Consider the following 13,294-nt stretch of genomic DNA (forward strand, 5'->3'; position numbering starts at 1 on the left):
TGTTTATACCCATGGGCACAAAGAAGATTTGCCCTGCTTAATGTTATTTGGCATTGTACATAGAGCGATCAGCATTAGTAGCACTTAGTTAAGCCCATTGACTTGATTATCGTGTGTCTTCGCGGTGACTGACATGAACGTCAAAAAAATAAAAATAAAAAAATAAAAGATCTAAAGACATGAGATAGGTCCTACCACCAGCCCTTAACCCCTTCCCTATTTACGGGTCACTTCGAAAAGACAAGCTGACACCCATCCTAATAGCTAATTAGCTTCCTCCACACCAGTCTAGAAATCTTAGAACAAACTCACCATAGGAAACAACGTCGCAAAAACCCTAATCTCCTCACTCCTCTCCGTAGGATGATGCACCCAATCCAACTCGAGTGCCGCCTTCCCAATCATCCCCGCCATAGAAAGGGGCACATACCGTCTAGCAAGACAATCGTGCGGCCCCGCACCAAAAACAAGCCAGTTCTTAGTCTGTTTCTCGGCGTCCCCAGTGATCCAGCGGTCGGGGTCAAAGACTTCCGGGTTCGGGTAGGCCTCTGGGTCATGTAAAGCTGGGTAGCAGGAGGGGATAATCATGCTGTTTTTGGGGACTGTGTAGGAGGGCGTGATGGGGAATGGCTTCGTCGCTAGGTAGGGCACGAAAATCACGGGGGGTCGATGGCGGAGGAGTTCTTTTATCACGGCGGTGGTGTACGGGAGGGATTCGAGCATGGGGAGGTCGAAGGGTTTGAACCTGTCTCCGTTTCGCGCAGCGAGGTTCTCCTCTCGTAACCTGCTCAGAACATCTGGACGCTGGGCGAGGATCTGGAAGAGCCATGTTGTTGCACTGGACGAGGCGTCTTGACTGGCAAAGAGGAAAGTGAAGAGCGTTTCGGAAATTTCCTGGTTCGAGAATTCGCGGATAACATTTGTTGGCTTCTCAACCCCTTCTTCACCGGCTGCTACGCGGGCGTGGTACCGACTTGACTCCATCATGTGCAGGACCCAGTGGTCGACTATACAGGTTGGTTCGGAGCCCGTCGCCATATTCGCCTTACATGCTGCTGCGCACCTTGCGAATTCGGCGTGGACGGCGTCGGCTGTGCGTTTCCCTCGCCAGGGCTTTGTGCCCGGGATGTACATTGAGAGTGGGACGTTGACAAGCTCGAGTGCTGCGGTGGCGAGGTAGAAGTCGTCTGCGATTTTCTTGACTGCGTCTTGGGAGATGTAGTCGCCGAAGAATGTCCTCAGGGACAAGGCGCAGTTGATCTCCCGGAAGAGCGTCATGAATTCTCTTGGCTGGCCGTTGTTTGCTGCGCTCGCCGCGACGAACTTGTCGAAGTAGTCTGCGCAAACTCGCTCCTGGGCTGGAAGGTAGGTTTCCATTGCTTTGTTGGTGAATAGTGGTGTCAGCCCGCGACGGTACTCAGCATGCGCTTTACCCTGCAGGAAGACCCAGGCTTTATGGCCGAGGATGTCTTTTGCGATGGGGACGATGCACGGTTCGGCGTAGGTAGGGGACTTGAAGACTTTATGGGCGAGGTCGCGGTCTGACGCGAGGACGACGAATCTTTTTGAGTTAGTGGTTTGAGCATACTAGTAAACGAAGCAGGCGTACTTGTGGAAGATTGAAACGCAGCTCAGCGGCCCGCTTGCCCATTGTTCAAGGTATGACTCGAATCTCGGATGGAGGGCTTGAAGGAACGGGCCCATGAGTGGGATCTTGAATGCTGGGCCGGCGATCGAGGCCTTGCGCCAGATATACATTACTTGAGAGGTCAATTGAGCTAGATTTACAGAACTTTGGACTCGAATGGGTTGGTACCTTGATCGTAGGTGATAATGGCAATGAGTAAGGTGACGATGTATTGCCATGCCGACCATTCTTCAAAACTGCGTAGAGCCCCCTGTACAAACCACTTCTGGGGAGTCCATGCTGAGACATCGAGCTGAGGCCTCGAGACACTGAGGAATTGAGAGTCCATCTTATTGCTTCAGGGTACCGTAAGATAAACTTGCAGCTTTGAGACGAGTAAGTGCTGTTTATATGATAACAGACAGTTTCTTCCCAGGGGGGAGAGCTCAGGCGAAAACCGGCTCCAATATAGCGTCGATCCGGACTCGCCTCTCAATAACGCCCCAGGAAAGAGCATGCTGGAATGACATGTGCTCACATCGCCCAGCATGGATCCTGGATACTAGGGCACAAGCCCCGAACAGGACTAGACTCCGAATGTGCCAAGCTTGTCAGAGAATCAATTCGGAGTCTAGTCCTGTTCAGGTCAAGCCTCAGATATCACGAATCACCACGGCTTCAGACGTTATGAGGCAGAAGGGGACTCGCAGGGCCTCCAGCTAGAAATGGGAACCCGCTCGATGAGTTCTCTTGCCAACCACTGACACTGAAAGTCATATCATTCAACAGATTAACATATTAGAATCCAAGCATCGTACGACATCATTGGCCGTGGGGTTCTCGGATACGGCCGGAGCACTGTTAGCGCGTCTCAACTCTACGCAGCTCACCCTTTCTCCAGACCCCACCACCTCATCACTTAAACTCGACATCTCTCGAAATGCGCCCATCTCTTCGCCGCTCTTGCGCCGCGTGTGCCAAGTACAAGCACAGCTGTGACTTGCGTACACCGCGTTGCTCCCGCTGCATCAAGCGCAATGTCCAATGCGTCTACGCGAACGAGCCGCTGACGGCGCCAATTCATACCGGTCATGGTGGTTCAATAGTACCAATTAACGGGCTTTTCCCGTTAAGCACGTATAGGTCTGGGTCACTGGATCCGTTCGATTCTTATCCGGCTACAAGATTACCGAGGGAGCATGTTCAGCGGCTTATTTATAGCTGTATGTATGCTGTTGACCTGCCACTAGACAAAAGCTTACGTGTGATGTAGTTCTCCATAAGATTGCTTTCCAGTACTACCCCCTCGACCTCAACCCAACGTCAAATCCCTTTCTTATCTCGTGGTGGCCTCTTGCCCTGGGGGATCCCGCACTCTTCCACGTCTCGCTGCAGACGGCTTGTCTCGACGAGGAGCTTTTGGCGCAGAAGGGATTCCATGCGTCAGAAATCCTCATGGCGGATTCTGTGACGTTGCTGCGGAGGAAGGTGTTGGATCTGTCGCTGGCTGTTCATGATGGGACGATGAACTCGGTCATCACCCTAGCAGCTATTGAGGTGGGGTCTCAGGACTATAGCATGGGGCCACTGCTGATGCTTGTATAGTTTGGCAAGGGTAACACTAAAATCAGCCAAATGCATGTCGACGGGGTAAAAAAACTAGTCCATCTGAGGGGCGGTATCAATTCAGTGCGACAGACTAGCCCGCTAACTGCGCGGATGGTCAGCTGGTAGGGCACTCACTCGTCTCCGGCATAGTATGGTCTAGACTGATGTTTCCAGGGTATCGATGCTCGTAATGGGCCATCCTCAATTCCCAACCCAAGACGACCTCGGTATTGGAGACGGACTTCCTCTAGTCCCCGAGTGGCAGATGGACCTGACATCCATGTCGGCAGACGACGATCCATATTTCCTCAGCACGCTCGATCTCCTCGTTGACTATGAAGCCCGGTCCTCCCTCGCTCGCCTACGGCATGCTTTCAACAGGGCTCAAAAACTACCTTTCTCCAGTACACGACTGCACGACCTCACCTGTTTCGTCATCCATCGACTACTCCTCTCCATCCCAGACCCGGCATCTAGCCCTGAGTCGCCCTTCACCGAGTGTGTTCGCTACGCTACAATCCTCCACATGTTTATTATTCACGGGCCGACGTACTACTCGCATGACGTGATCATGAGTACCATGGTTATTCGACTGATAAACAATCTCACTCTCCTGGAGTCCACATCCCGCTCCTACGAAGCAGTAGACGTCTGGATCCTCGCGATCGGTCTAGTCGCGTCCTCTAATACGCCGCAGTATCAATGGTTCGTGCGGAGAGCAGAGGCCGTTGCCCTATCGTTACGAATACGGGATTGGAATGACGCACTCATGCGTATGAAGTGCATTTTATGGCTAGAGACTTGGCAGGGTGAGGATGTTTTCCGGCCACATTGGGATACCCTTCTCCTATCTAATTCCTCTATCTCTACGGAAATCATACCCACACCGAGATTGGGAAGTCTGGGCACCTTCGGGTCTGTTTCAGGTACGATATCGCCAACGGATGTTGTACTTAGTAGCTCGGGCTTAAGCACTGTAGATTCTTCAGTTATAATATAAAAACAGATAAATATGTAATGACAGATACCAGTTGATAAATACTCAGCATGTAGAACAGAAGTCACTGTAAACGAATACAGGGTCAAAAGTGACAAACTTCCACAATATCATCAAGTGGCATACTCCCAAGCAACCCTAGCCCTTGGAACTATAGACAGTAGGCGGCTCCCAAGGGCTAAACCCCACCTTTCTCCTAATACCCCACACCTTGACCTGATCAATCCACTTCTACTTCTTCAGACCCTCGAAAAAAATATCAAGCCACCTCTTCTCCTTCTGCCCCGCGGCCCGATACACAAGCCCAACAACCTTCTCTCGATTCTCCATCATCGGCTCCGGAAGCTCACACACATCCACGTACCATGGCGAACGCTCAGCAAACTCATATAAACGCACTATACCGACAGGTACGTCGTTTCTCTGTTCGACCACGTGTCCTTACGCGAAGGATATATCAACGATCATGAACGTTGACTCTTCCGACGGGGATGGCCCCGGTCCGATGAGGACGGTCCAGTGGAATGCGCCCGGGCTCATATGGCAATCTAGCTCGTGAGGCGTCTTGTTAGGATGGAGAGTATGTATGGCTTGTGCGTCTAGGCTTCGCGGGGGCCTGAGACCTGGGGGGCTTGCCAGATCATTTTGTCTATTTTCGCTGGAGGTTCTGACTTGGATTCGCTCGGGGAGCTGGGATTGGATAAGTGAGGTTGGCAAGGCTGACTTGGAGCAAGGGAGGGCTGGGTTCTGAAGGGGAACTTGGAGTTATTGAGGGAACGCCTGGCAAGAATATTCCAAGCTAGGTGTGACGGTCGGTAATGGGAGTGGGGAGGAGGCGGCTTACATGTCTGATCTCTCTTTTTTTTTGATTTATTGGCGTCAAGGCCATTATTGTTGACATAAAGCCATCATGGTTGGCGTTGTTCGAACAACGGTGCCTATACATGTTGTCACCTTGTCTGACCCTAAAGAAACCCAAGACAAACAAAGCCCGACCAATGAATTCGATAAATATATTACTAAGTAGTATGAATACCAAACTAAACCTTCAACATATCCACCATCAATCTAAGCGGCAGATTCTCCTCCCCAAACTTCCCTTCCAACCTCCCAACCTCCCTCTCCAATTCCTCCTGCAACGCCCTCAAAACCCCCAACGTATACTCCAAACTCTTCGTCTTCTTCATAATCCCCAATACTTCCATCTTTGCCTCATTACTCAATCCCCCATCAACCCTCCTCTTAATCAAGAACGCCCTCAGCGCCATCATCTCACTCGCAAGCGCCTCATTCGCCTCTACCGTCTGAATACAATGAATCAACGTAAAGGAGTACTTCCCCTCATCCAAATCCTCCACGAACCCCTTCTGCCGCGAATACTCCGCCGAGCTGAGATTCTGGTAGTCGTCGCGGATCTGGAAGAAGCGGCCGATGAGATGAGACAGCGGGAACAATGCGCGGTCGAGAATCTTATTGCTTCCGGGACTCTCGGCGACCATTAATCGGGTTAACATGCGGAAGAGACCGCCTGTCTTCTGATCCACCATGCGTAGGTACTCAGTGATTGAGGGACAGAGCGCGTTGTGTGTCCAGTAGAGGTCGTAGCTTTGGCCGATGTAGAGCTGTTGGATTTCATCGAGGAAGATGCGGAGTGAGAGGGGGTTGGATAGGTTTGCTGCGAGGCTGGTTGCTTCGGTGTATTGGTAGGTGGCGCTGTTGATTGTTTGAGCGTTGCCGTAGATTATGTGTGTTGAGGGTTTGGCGCGGCGGAGGGGGGAGTTGTCTTCGATGTCGTCGAGCCTGGGCGTTAAATTAGAGGAGAAGAAACGCAAGGGGAGGGAGAGGACTGGTGCTTACATCAGGGAGGCGCTGTGCAGCTTTTTTATCAAGTCTTTGATCGTGCTTGTGGATGTTGAGGGGACTCTGAGCCATGTGTTGAGGGCGTCTATGGCCATGTCCCGGAAGCCCTTTGAGGGCAGGGAGGTGAGATACCGGTATGGTTGAAGGACGACCTGATATACAGTGTCAGAATCATCTCAGTATCGAGCAAAGGAGAACTCACGCCATCGCCAAGGTCCGGCAGATGCAAATTAAGACTCAAAGCCACAACATCGTCGAGGACAAACGAGTCCTTGCCCTGGGAGGTTAGAGCTGGCTTCTTGAATCCGTTGCCGTTGATTCTCGCGTCATTCTCGTCCCCATCCTCATCCCTATTCCTCTTGCCGTTGACACCGTTGGTGCCATTGATACCGTTGGTGCCATTGATACCGTTGACACCATTGACGCCATTGACACCGTTCGTCCGTTCCTTGAGGGAATACCTCGCCGGATACTTCGCAATGCCATGCTCAGCCCTCAATTTCTGCAACTCATTCCACCTCCCAGGAAAGTGATATCTAGGACACTGGGTACTCCACGCCCAATTCCCCGAAACCGTATACTGCATAATCTCAATATACTTTTTCAAGTCAAGCGAGATATCCGTCCTGGCCAGCGTCTCCTTGACGATTTGAGCGTACTTGGCACACTCCACGCGAATGCGCTTCTTACACACCTCCTTCGCCTCTTCCTCGCCGCACTTGTTTATCTTCATAATAACCGTGACTGCATTCTGCGGATTATTGTCGTTCTTCTCCTTCTCATACGAGAAGAGATCGTTCGTCATCATGCACGCGATAACAGCTGGCTCAAGGAGCCTCCGCCTCTCCTCCTCTTCTTCCTCGGGTACTGTAATCGCACACCCGAATGTGACAAGACCGTGCCAGTGCATGTATCCCAGATCCATGCACCGAAATGGGATGTATTCGTCAAGGGACTTCCAGTCTTTCTCCTCAACCCGCCTCGCGGAATGCTGAACGCCCTGTGCCCAGCTCTTTGCGAGTGCCATTGCGCGCTCCGGGTCGAGCGCCATCATCTCGCGGAGGAGTTGAGCGGCCATCTTGCGTTTCCCAGAGGAGCTTTTGCCCTCGTCGATCTTGCCAGTTGCTCCGCCTTGTTTAAGAGCTCCGCCGACGTCGCTGAGCTCTGCTGATGCGATGTTCAAGTCGATTTCATCTAGATATTCATCAGCACTATCCGCCAGAAAGGAAGAGAATCTGCGACATACCATCATGCATGAATCCATAATCAAGCGAATAGCTAATCGCCTCCAACCTCTCCGGCAAACATTCCGGCACGGTATACGTAATGAAGCTGATCTCGGGACCTAACGAGCCCCGATATGGGTTCTCCAAAGGTCCCACAAGACGCCTCCAGTCTTCCTGCACTCGGAACGAGCCGACTTCTTCGAGATCGCCGGCTTCGTGTCTTCGGAGGGGGATTCCCTCGGTTAGACCTTCTGGGTCCCACTTGGACTTATCGACGATTGTCGAGTACTTGTACTCCATCTTATAGAGCTACGGAAATGGTACCCGGGGCGGTATTGAGAAGACGAGGGTGCTCGGAGATGAGATAGAGGTGGTACGCCACGAAGACGTAGAGAGCTAGGAGGAAGAGATGGACAGCAACGAAGTTTTGAATCTGAGTGAGTGTTTTCGACATGGGAAAGGTTTTTCGCCCGAGCAAAATTATAGGCCACTTGGATTTCTTTTAAGTCGATACGAGGGTAGCTTTGCTCGGTTGTCCTTTCCTTGGAAAGATAGGGAAGGCACGTAAGCCGGGTCAGCCCAATTAACCGGTGATGGACTTCAACTCGGGGTACAATCCTCACGGCTGTACCGTAAAGGGAAAACTACGCCTCGTGCGACACGAATTGTATGGAATGTCTCGGTCAAATGATGGGAACGGTTCGATCCCGAGTGGTGGGGGAGCTGAGGCTGTTGTACAGGGGTTGTATGGGCTGACATCCAACAGGGGAACGACCGAATTGGGCTATCCACCGGCAACAGCGCAAACCTAAGTGCTTGCATCCTTGCACGTCGGAAACCGAACGCGAAGAGAAAGTCATTCAAGATGGTAATTCCTTTTCGTGTGCGGGCCGAGACGACGATCGAGATGTTTCTTAAAACAACCCTCCCCTGCTATGTATGGCTCCTCATCTATCAGATTCCGTCAAGCCCGACCATATATTTTTTTTTCCTCTCACCCCCCATCGACTGAGTCGGGTCCTGACTCTAAATTTCGAAAATGGAGGCCTACTTCCCTCAAACCACAAGGGACGCCCTCGCCGGCCTTCTACCGTCGCAGATGTCCGGCCGCTTCCCAGAAATGCCAGCATACCTGACCCAGGATGTCCTTCTTCGCGCGGCTGGCGCTGTCGGTGCCATATACGCGATTTATATCTCTGGCCTAGTTATCTATCGCCTTTTCCTCTCCCCCCTGGCCAAGTTCCCGGGTCCCAAGATCGCCGCCATGACGAGTTACTACGAGCTCTACTACGACGTCATTCACAAGGGGAAGTACATCTTCCAGATTGAGAAGATGCACGATAAATACGGTGCGTACTGCGTAGCCTGCCCCAGTTCAACCCCCACGACAAATCAGACACTATCTAACCATGTAAACGAACCAGGCCCCATCGTCCGAATTAACCCCTTCGAGCTCTCCATCCGCGACTCCGAATACTACGACGAACTCTACGTCATGGGCAACATCCGCAAAACAGATCGGTACGAAGCCTTCGTCGAAGGCGTCGTCGACTTCGAAGGTTCCCACCTCGCAACAATCTCGCACGACCTGCACCGGAAGCGAAGAAAGCCGCTTGACCCTTACTTCTCGCGCCAGGGTATCACACGCCTCGAGCCTATGGTTGCTGAACTCACTGAAAAGCTGGTTGTTAACCGGTTGGAGAGCTACAAGGGGACTGGGAAGGTCGTGAGGCTGGACCATGCCTTTACAGCCTTTTCGGGAGATGTGATTAATCGAATTTGTGTGAATCGGCCTAGTGAGGTTTATGTTGAGGATGAGGACTTTGCGCCCTGGTGGTTTGATATGTTTCATTTGGGGGCTGTGAGCTTGCCTCTTTTTATGGGGATGCCTTGGTTGATTCGGTGTGTATTGCTGTTTGGCTGTAGCTGTTAATGATTTTCGTGCTGACATGAGTAAATAGGCTTATCCGATTCATGCCCGCAAGTCTGGCGTCCTATCTCAACACTAGCATGGGAAGCTTCAGCAAGTTCAAACTGGTACCTACTTACCTTGCCCTTCCTCATTCCCCCTCATTCTTACACCTGCAGCGATACTGACACTAACCCACCACAAGATGTGCGACGAACAACTTAATGAAGCCAAACGCGAAAAAGCCCTGAAATCCAAATCCCAAAACTCCAACCAACCCACCCCGGGCCGCCTAACCCTCTTCCGCCACCTCGTCGACAGCGACCTTCCCCCCGCCGAACTGAGCGATACGCGGCTATCCCGTGAAGCGCAGGTCCTCATCGGCTCCGGCACAATGACGACCGCCGGGACAATGGGGTTCCTGTGCTACTACATCATGATCAACCCGAAGATCCGGGCGCGATTGAGCGAGGAGTTGGGATCCGTCATGGCCGAGTATCCAGCCAAAAAGCCCAGTCTTGCGGAGCTGGAGAGGTTGCCCTACTTGCAGGCTGTTATTAAGGAGGGGTTACGGTACCAACCCCACCCTGTCCCCAACCACAAGCATCAAGTGACCAGAATGTAACTTTTGTACAGACTTAGCTACGGCACAATGCACCGCCGCGCGCGCGTAAGCCCAAGTCAGCCCCTCCTCTTCAAAGAATGGGTCATACCCCCCGGGACCCCCGTGGGTATGTCCGCGTACTTCCAGCACCGCGACGAAAAGACCTTCCCGCGGCCCATGGAGTTCCTGCCGGAGCGCTGGCTCGGCGAGATCACGCCGGCTATGTATAGGAATTATATTCCGTTTTCGAAGGGATCGAGGCATTGTTTAGGGATGAAGTATGTATCCTTCTCTTCTCTTCCCGTCTTCGGCTTGTGCTTGGTGGTTGGTTTGGTGTGGTTGTGGCTAATGGGATGAATGAATGTAGTCTGGCATACTGCGAGCTGAACTTCATCCTCGCTGCTATGTTTCGCCCTGGTGCGGCACCGTTTGAGCTGTATGGGACGGATGAGTCGGATGTGCGGCCTGTGCATGATTTAATTGTGCCCATGCCGAGGTTGGATTCGTTAGGTGTGAGGGTTGTTTATAACTGACGGGTGTTGAGGGAGTTGGGTAAGTCATTGGGGGGGGGGTCTCCGTCGACGAGGCTCGGGAGAAAATGAGAGAAAGAGAGGTGAAGAACTTCTGTGGTGGTTGCTCAAGTAAATAAGTACCTTGAAGTTATGGTTGGAAGTACCGCTGCGCTGAATCGAGTGCGAGCGCCTGACTTGATTGCTTGGTGGGGAGGGCCTGGAGAGGAGTTTGATAATTATGATGATGATGACGCTGAATTGAGACTCGGTCTGGACGACTTTCACTTTGTTTTTTTTTGGCACTTTTCCGCCCCTTTGGCACTTTTCCGCCCCATTTCTCGTATTCAAGTGAAGATGACTGCAGTAGTACGGTGGGCGTGATAGATTGGATTGGAGGATAAAAATATCGTTTGTTTATATGTTTTAGTAAGCTGACAGACGAGCCGAGCCACGACAGGGTTGCTGGAAGCGAGTGTTGTCCTTTTGGCCCGTTCTTCAGCGGAAGATTCTCGGTTGGTGATACTTGGAGCTGGCCATACCGAAACTTCAGTGATGCTGTACAAATCTCTCGGTTGCCATCTTTATCAGTGCCGTCTTAAGACCATTCCCAACTGTGTTCCACAGATCTAACCCCGGAAAAGACGAAATATAAATACTGACCATCTCGGGAACGCGTAACTCTTCGTCTACCCAAAAACACAGCAAAGAAAAAGAAAAGACAGAAAGAGAAGGAAGGAAAATGAAGAAAAAGAAAATCATTAGTTCATCCAAAAATCAGCCAAAGAGACTTTCTCCAGATCCCGACCGATTCTGCAGAAAACGCCCCATAAGCGACAGTAGTACCAATCAGACCTCCCCGCTCAACGCCACAAGCCTCCTCTCTGCACTCGCTAAGCTCGCCATTTGAGTCTCCCCCAGCGCGTCGCCGCAAACAGCTCGCATGCCAGCTAACAGTTCAATAACGCCCCAGATCTGTAGTGTAATCAGAACGCGCATGATGTGCTCCCATTCCATGCTCGAGCTGATTTCGTAGTCGCCTAGTAGCATCTCACGCCAGTTTGGGAGTCCTGGTCGGGGCACGGGATGGAAGAGTTGGTTAAGGTGAGAAATTGACGTAGAAGCAGATGTGGATGCTGATGTGGTTGGGGAGGTGGAGGTGGAGGGTAATGTGAATGCACCCGGGAGATCGTGCCAGCGGTCGTCTTCGAGGCTGAGGAATTGGGAGAAGTCATGGTCGATATTGGCATTTGCGTTGTTTGGTGCCTTGTTGCTATCGTTGCTCTTGGTGCTGTTGTTGTTAATATCCAAAGTATTGGTCTTTGTGCATTCTTTCTTGCGATAGAGAACCACGATCTGACTCATGGCAGCAACCAGTTTCTCGGCCATGAACGCTAGGAGAACAACGTTTTCTCGTTTGGGCAGACAGGTACTGCACTTGAGCATTAAGCAACAGCGCTTGATGGCTTCCTTTTGGTAGGCAATTATCGAGTCCAGCTCGGACCGGCTTCCTGAATTGCAGCTCGTTTCGGCTTCCTCGACGGCGAATATCACTGCTGCTATGCACTGACAAGGTTGCGACGAGGACGGCGTGTGAGTTGGGAAAAAGGATATGGGGTTCAGAGACGGAACGTCCTGGGCAGGAGGGAGATGGTGTAATAGTGGCGAAATGTCCTCGTGGGCACTGAATGGTGGTGAAAATATGCCTGTGGACCAGATGGAGCTGCTGGGGAGGAGAGTTGAAAGAAAAGGCGACGAAGGGAGGGCCGAGGTGGTGATGGGGAATTCATCACCGTCTTGCGGGGCGGTTTGCTCACAGAATTCAGCGCCATTGAGAAAAGGGAAATCCATATGTGCTGGGAGGTTGGAGATGTGATGTTGTTCGATTATATTATCATCCATATCGAGATCGCCGTCTGCCGGGGGTGAGGGGCCTAGTTCATCATGGCGGGTATTTTGCGGACTCGTGGGATGTGCCGGTGACTGAATGAAGAAATCCAGCGTGCGCTCATGCTGCGGAGTACTGACGCTTCCCTTTCGCAGTCTCCGATTGCCACCTGTGTGCTTTATCGATCTGAAAGTACACTTCTTTCCAAGTCGCTTGCATCGACTGCACCCGTCCTCACCAGTGCTGCATTTGACCTTGAATAAGAGCCAATCTGTAAGCTAAATACTGCATTGCCAAGCGAGAAAGGGATTCTGGGAACAACGATACCTTTTTGGCCCTGCATCGATCACAAGCCGAGTTCTTCTCGAGGTTTGACGACCCATGTGGCCGTTCGACAAACTTGGCCTCTTGGTCCTGGGAATTCCAGTGCAAGGTCCCGAACATGGTGAAACGATCCGTGCTTGCAATGTGACACCAGGGGGACTCTTGTCTTGCCTTTACTCAGGTTCGGGGGCTACAGCTCTTCTCTGAGCTCTGTGGTAACCTACCCCGTCTGGACCGGCTGACTGACGGCAGCATGAAGCAAGGAGAGGGGAAGGCTGTCATTGATAACAGGAAGGTACTGATTCGGTGCTGGTGGGGGAAGGATCAGTCTATCGTAAAGAACGGGCGCTTCCGATGTCATCTCGAGGCTGACATGCATGTTACTGCAGGAGGAATGTGTTGGGCTGGCTGGACCGGAGTAGCAGTTCGGCATACACCTGCTTGCTACACGTTCACGATATGATCTGCATATAATCATAATCAGCCAATCCCAGTACGACAACTCGACAGGGAACCCAACACGAACTGTGATTCGGGCTTGGCCGAAGTGGCTTTTAGATATCGGACGCCAGACGAAAAAGGAAGGAAGGGACTTCAGCCCTGGAGGAAAAAGGCACACGCCACGTCATTCAGTTCCAACATTTCTCGACCGATCGATCACTATAGTCATGCGAGATAGCATCATTGGTTAGCGCGTACCCCAGGCTGCGAACGACGACCAATTCTAAACCCAGCAGTGACA

At 51.8% G+C, this 13,294-nt stretch overlaps 5 protein-coding genes across 5 annotated transcripts; 2 read left to right on the top strand and 3 right to left on the bottom strand.

Annotated features, from left to right (window-relative positions):
* Positions 1-54: 54 nt before the first annotated feature.
* On the bottom strand, positions 55-2,347 carry BDV17DRAFT_250499 (cytochrome P450). Its single transcript, XM_073756332.1, has 4 exons — positions 1,817-2,347; positions 1,610-1,760; positions 313-1,561; positions 55-257 (listed from the first exon to the last, which is right to left on the bottom strand). The coding sequence occupies exons 1-4, from the start codon at positions 1,974-1,976 to the stop codon at positions 228-230; spliced, it is 1,590 nt and encodes a 529-aa protein (XP_073620620.1). The 5' UTR covers positions 1,977-2,347; the 3' UTR covers positions 55-227.
* On the top strand, positions 2,336-4,259 carry BDV17DRAFT_250501 (Zn(II)2Cys6 transcription factor). The gene is made up of 4 exons (XM_073756333.1): positions 2,336-2,850; positions 2,901-3,184; positions 3,233-3,357; positions 3,410-4,259. Exons 1-4 carry the CDS (start codon positions 2,568-2,570, stop codon positions 4,233-4,235), a joined length of 1,518 nt encoding a protein of 505 aa, XP_073620621.1. The 5' UTR covers positions 2,336-2,567; the 3' UTR covers positions 4,236-4,259.
* Positions 4,260-5,127: 868 nt separating this feature from the next.
* On the bottom strand, positions 5,128-7,978 carry BDV17DRAFT_67967 (bifunctional terpene synthase/polyprenyl synthetase family protein). The gene is made up of 4 exons (XM_073764953.1): positions 7,339-7,978; positions 6,295-7,286; positions 6,090-6,244; positions 5,128-6,032 (listed from the first exon to the last, which is right to left on the bottom strand). The coding sequence occupies exons 1-4, from the start codon at positions 7,616-7,618 to the stop codon at positions 5,273-5,275; spliced, it is 2,187 nt and encodes a 728-aa protein (XP_073620622.1). The 5' UTR covers positions 7,619-7,978; the 3' UTR covers positions 5,128-5,272.
* A 134-nt stretch (positions 7,979-8,112) lies between these two features.
* On the top strand, positions 8,113-10,723 carry BDV17DRAFT_68007 (cytochrome P450). The gene is made up of 6 exons (XM_073764954.1): positions 8,113-8,667; positions 8,743-9,220; positions 9,280-9,355; positions 9,433-9,800; positions 9,864-10,109; positions 10,199-10,723. The coding sequence occupies exons 1-6, from the start codon at positions 8,358-8,360 to the stop codon at positions 10,362-10,364; spliced, it is 1,644 nt and encodes a 547-aa protein (XP_073620623.1). The 5' UTR covers positions 8,113-8,357; the 3' UTR covers positions 10,365-10,723.
* Positions 10,724-10,755: 32 nt separating this feature from the next.
* BDV17DRAFT_68076 (Zn(II)2Cys6 transcription factor domain-containing protein) lies at positions 10,756-12,841 on the bottom strand. Its single transcript, XM_073764955.1, has 2 exons — positions 12,556-12,841; positions 10,756-12,482 (listed from the first exon to the last, which is right to left on the bottom strand). The coding sequence occupies exons 1-2, from the start codon at positions 12,670-12,672 to the stop codon at positions 11,190-11,192; spliced, it is 1,410 nt and encodes a 469-aa protein (XP_073620624.1). The 5' UTR covers positions 12,673-12,841; the 3' UTR covers positions 10,756-11,189.
* Between the last annotated feature and the right edge of the window lie 453 nt (positions 12,842-13,294).

This window comes from Aspergillus undulatus, assembly GCF_047715775.1.
Source record: "Aspergillus undulatus strain CBS 261.88 unplaced genomic scaffold BDV17scaffold_2, whole genome shotgun sequence".
NCBI classification, from domain to species: domain Eukaryota; kingdom Fungi; phylum Ascomycota; class Eurotiomycetes; order Eurotiales; family Aspergillaceae; genus Aspergillus; species Aspergillus undulatus.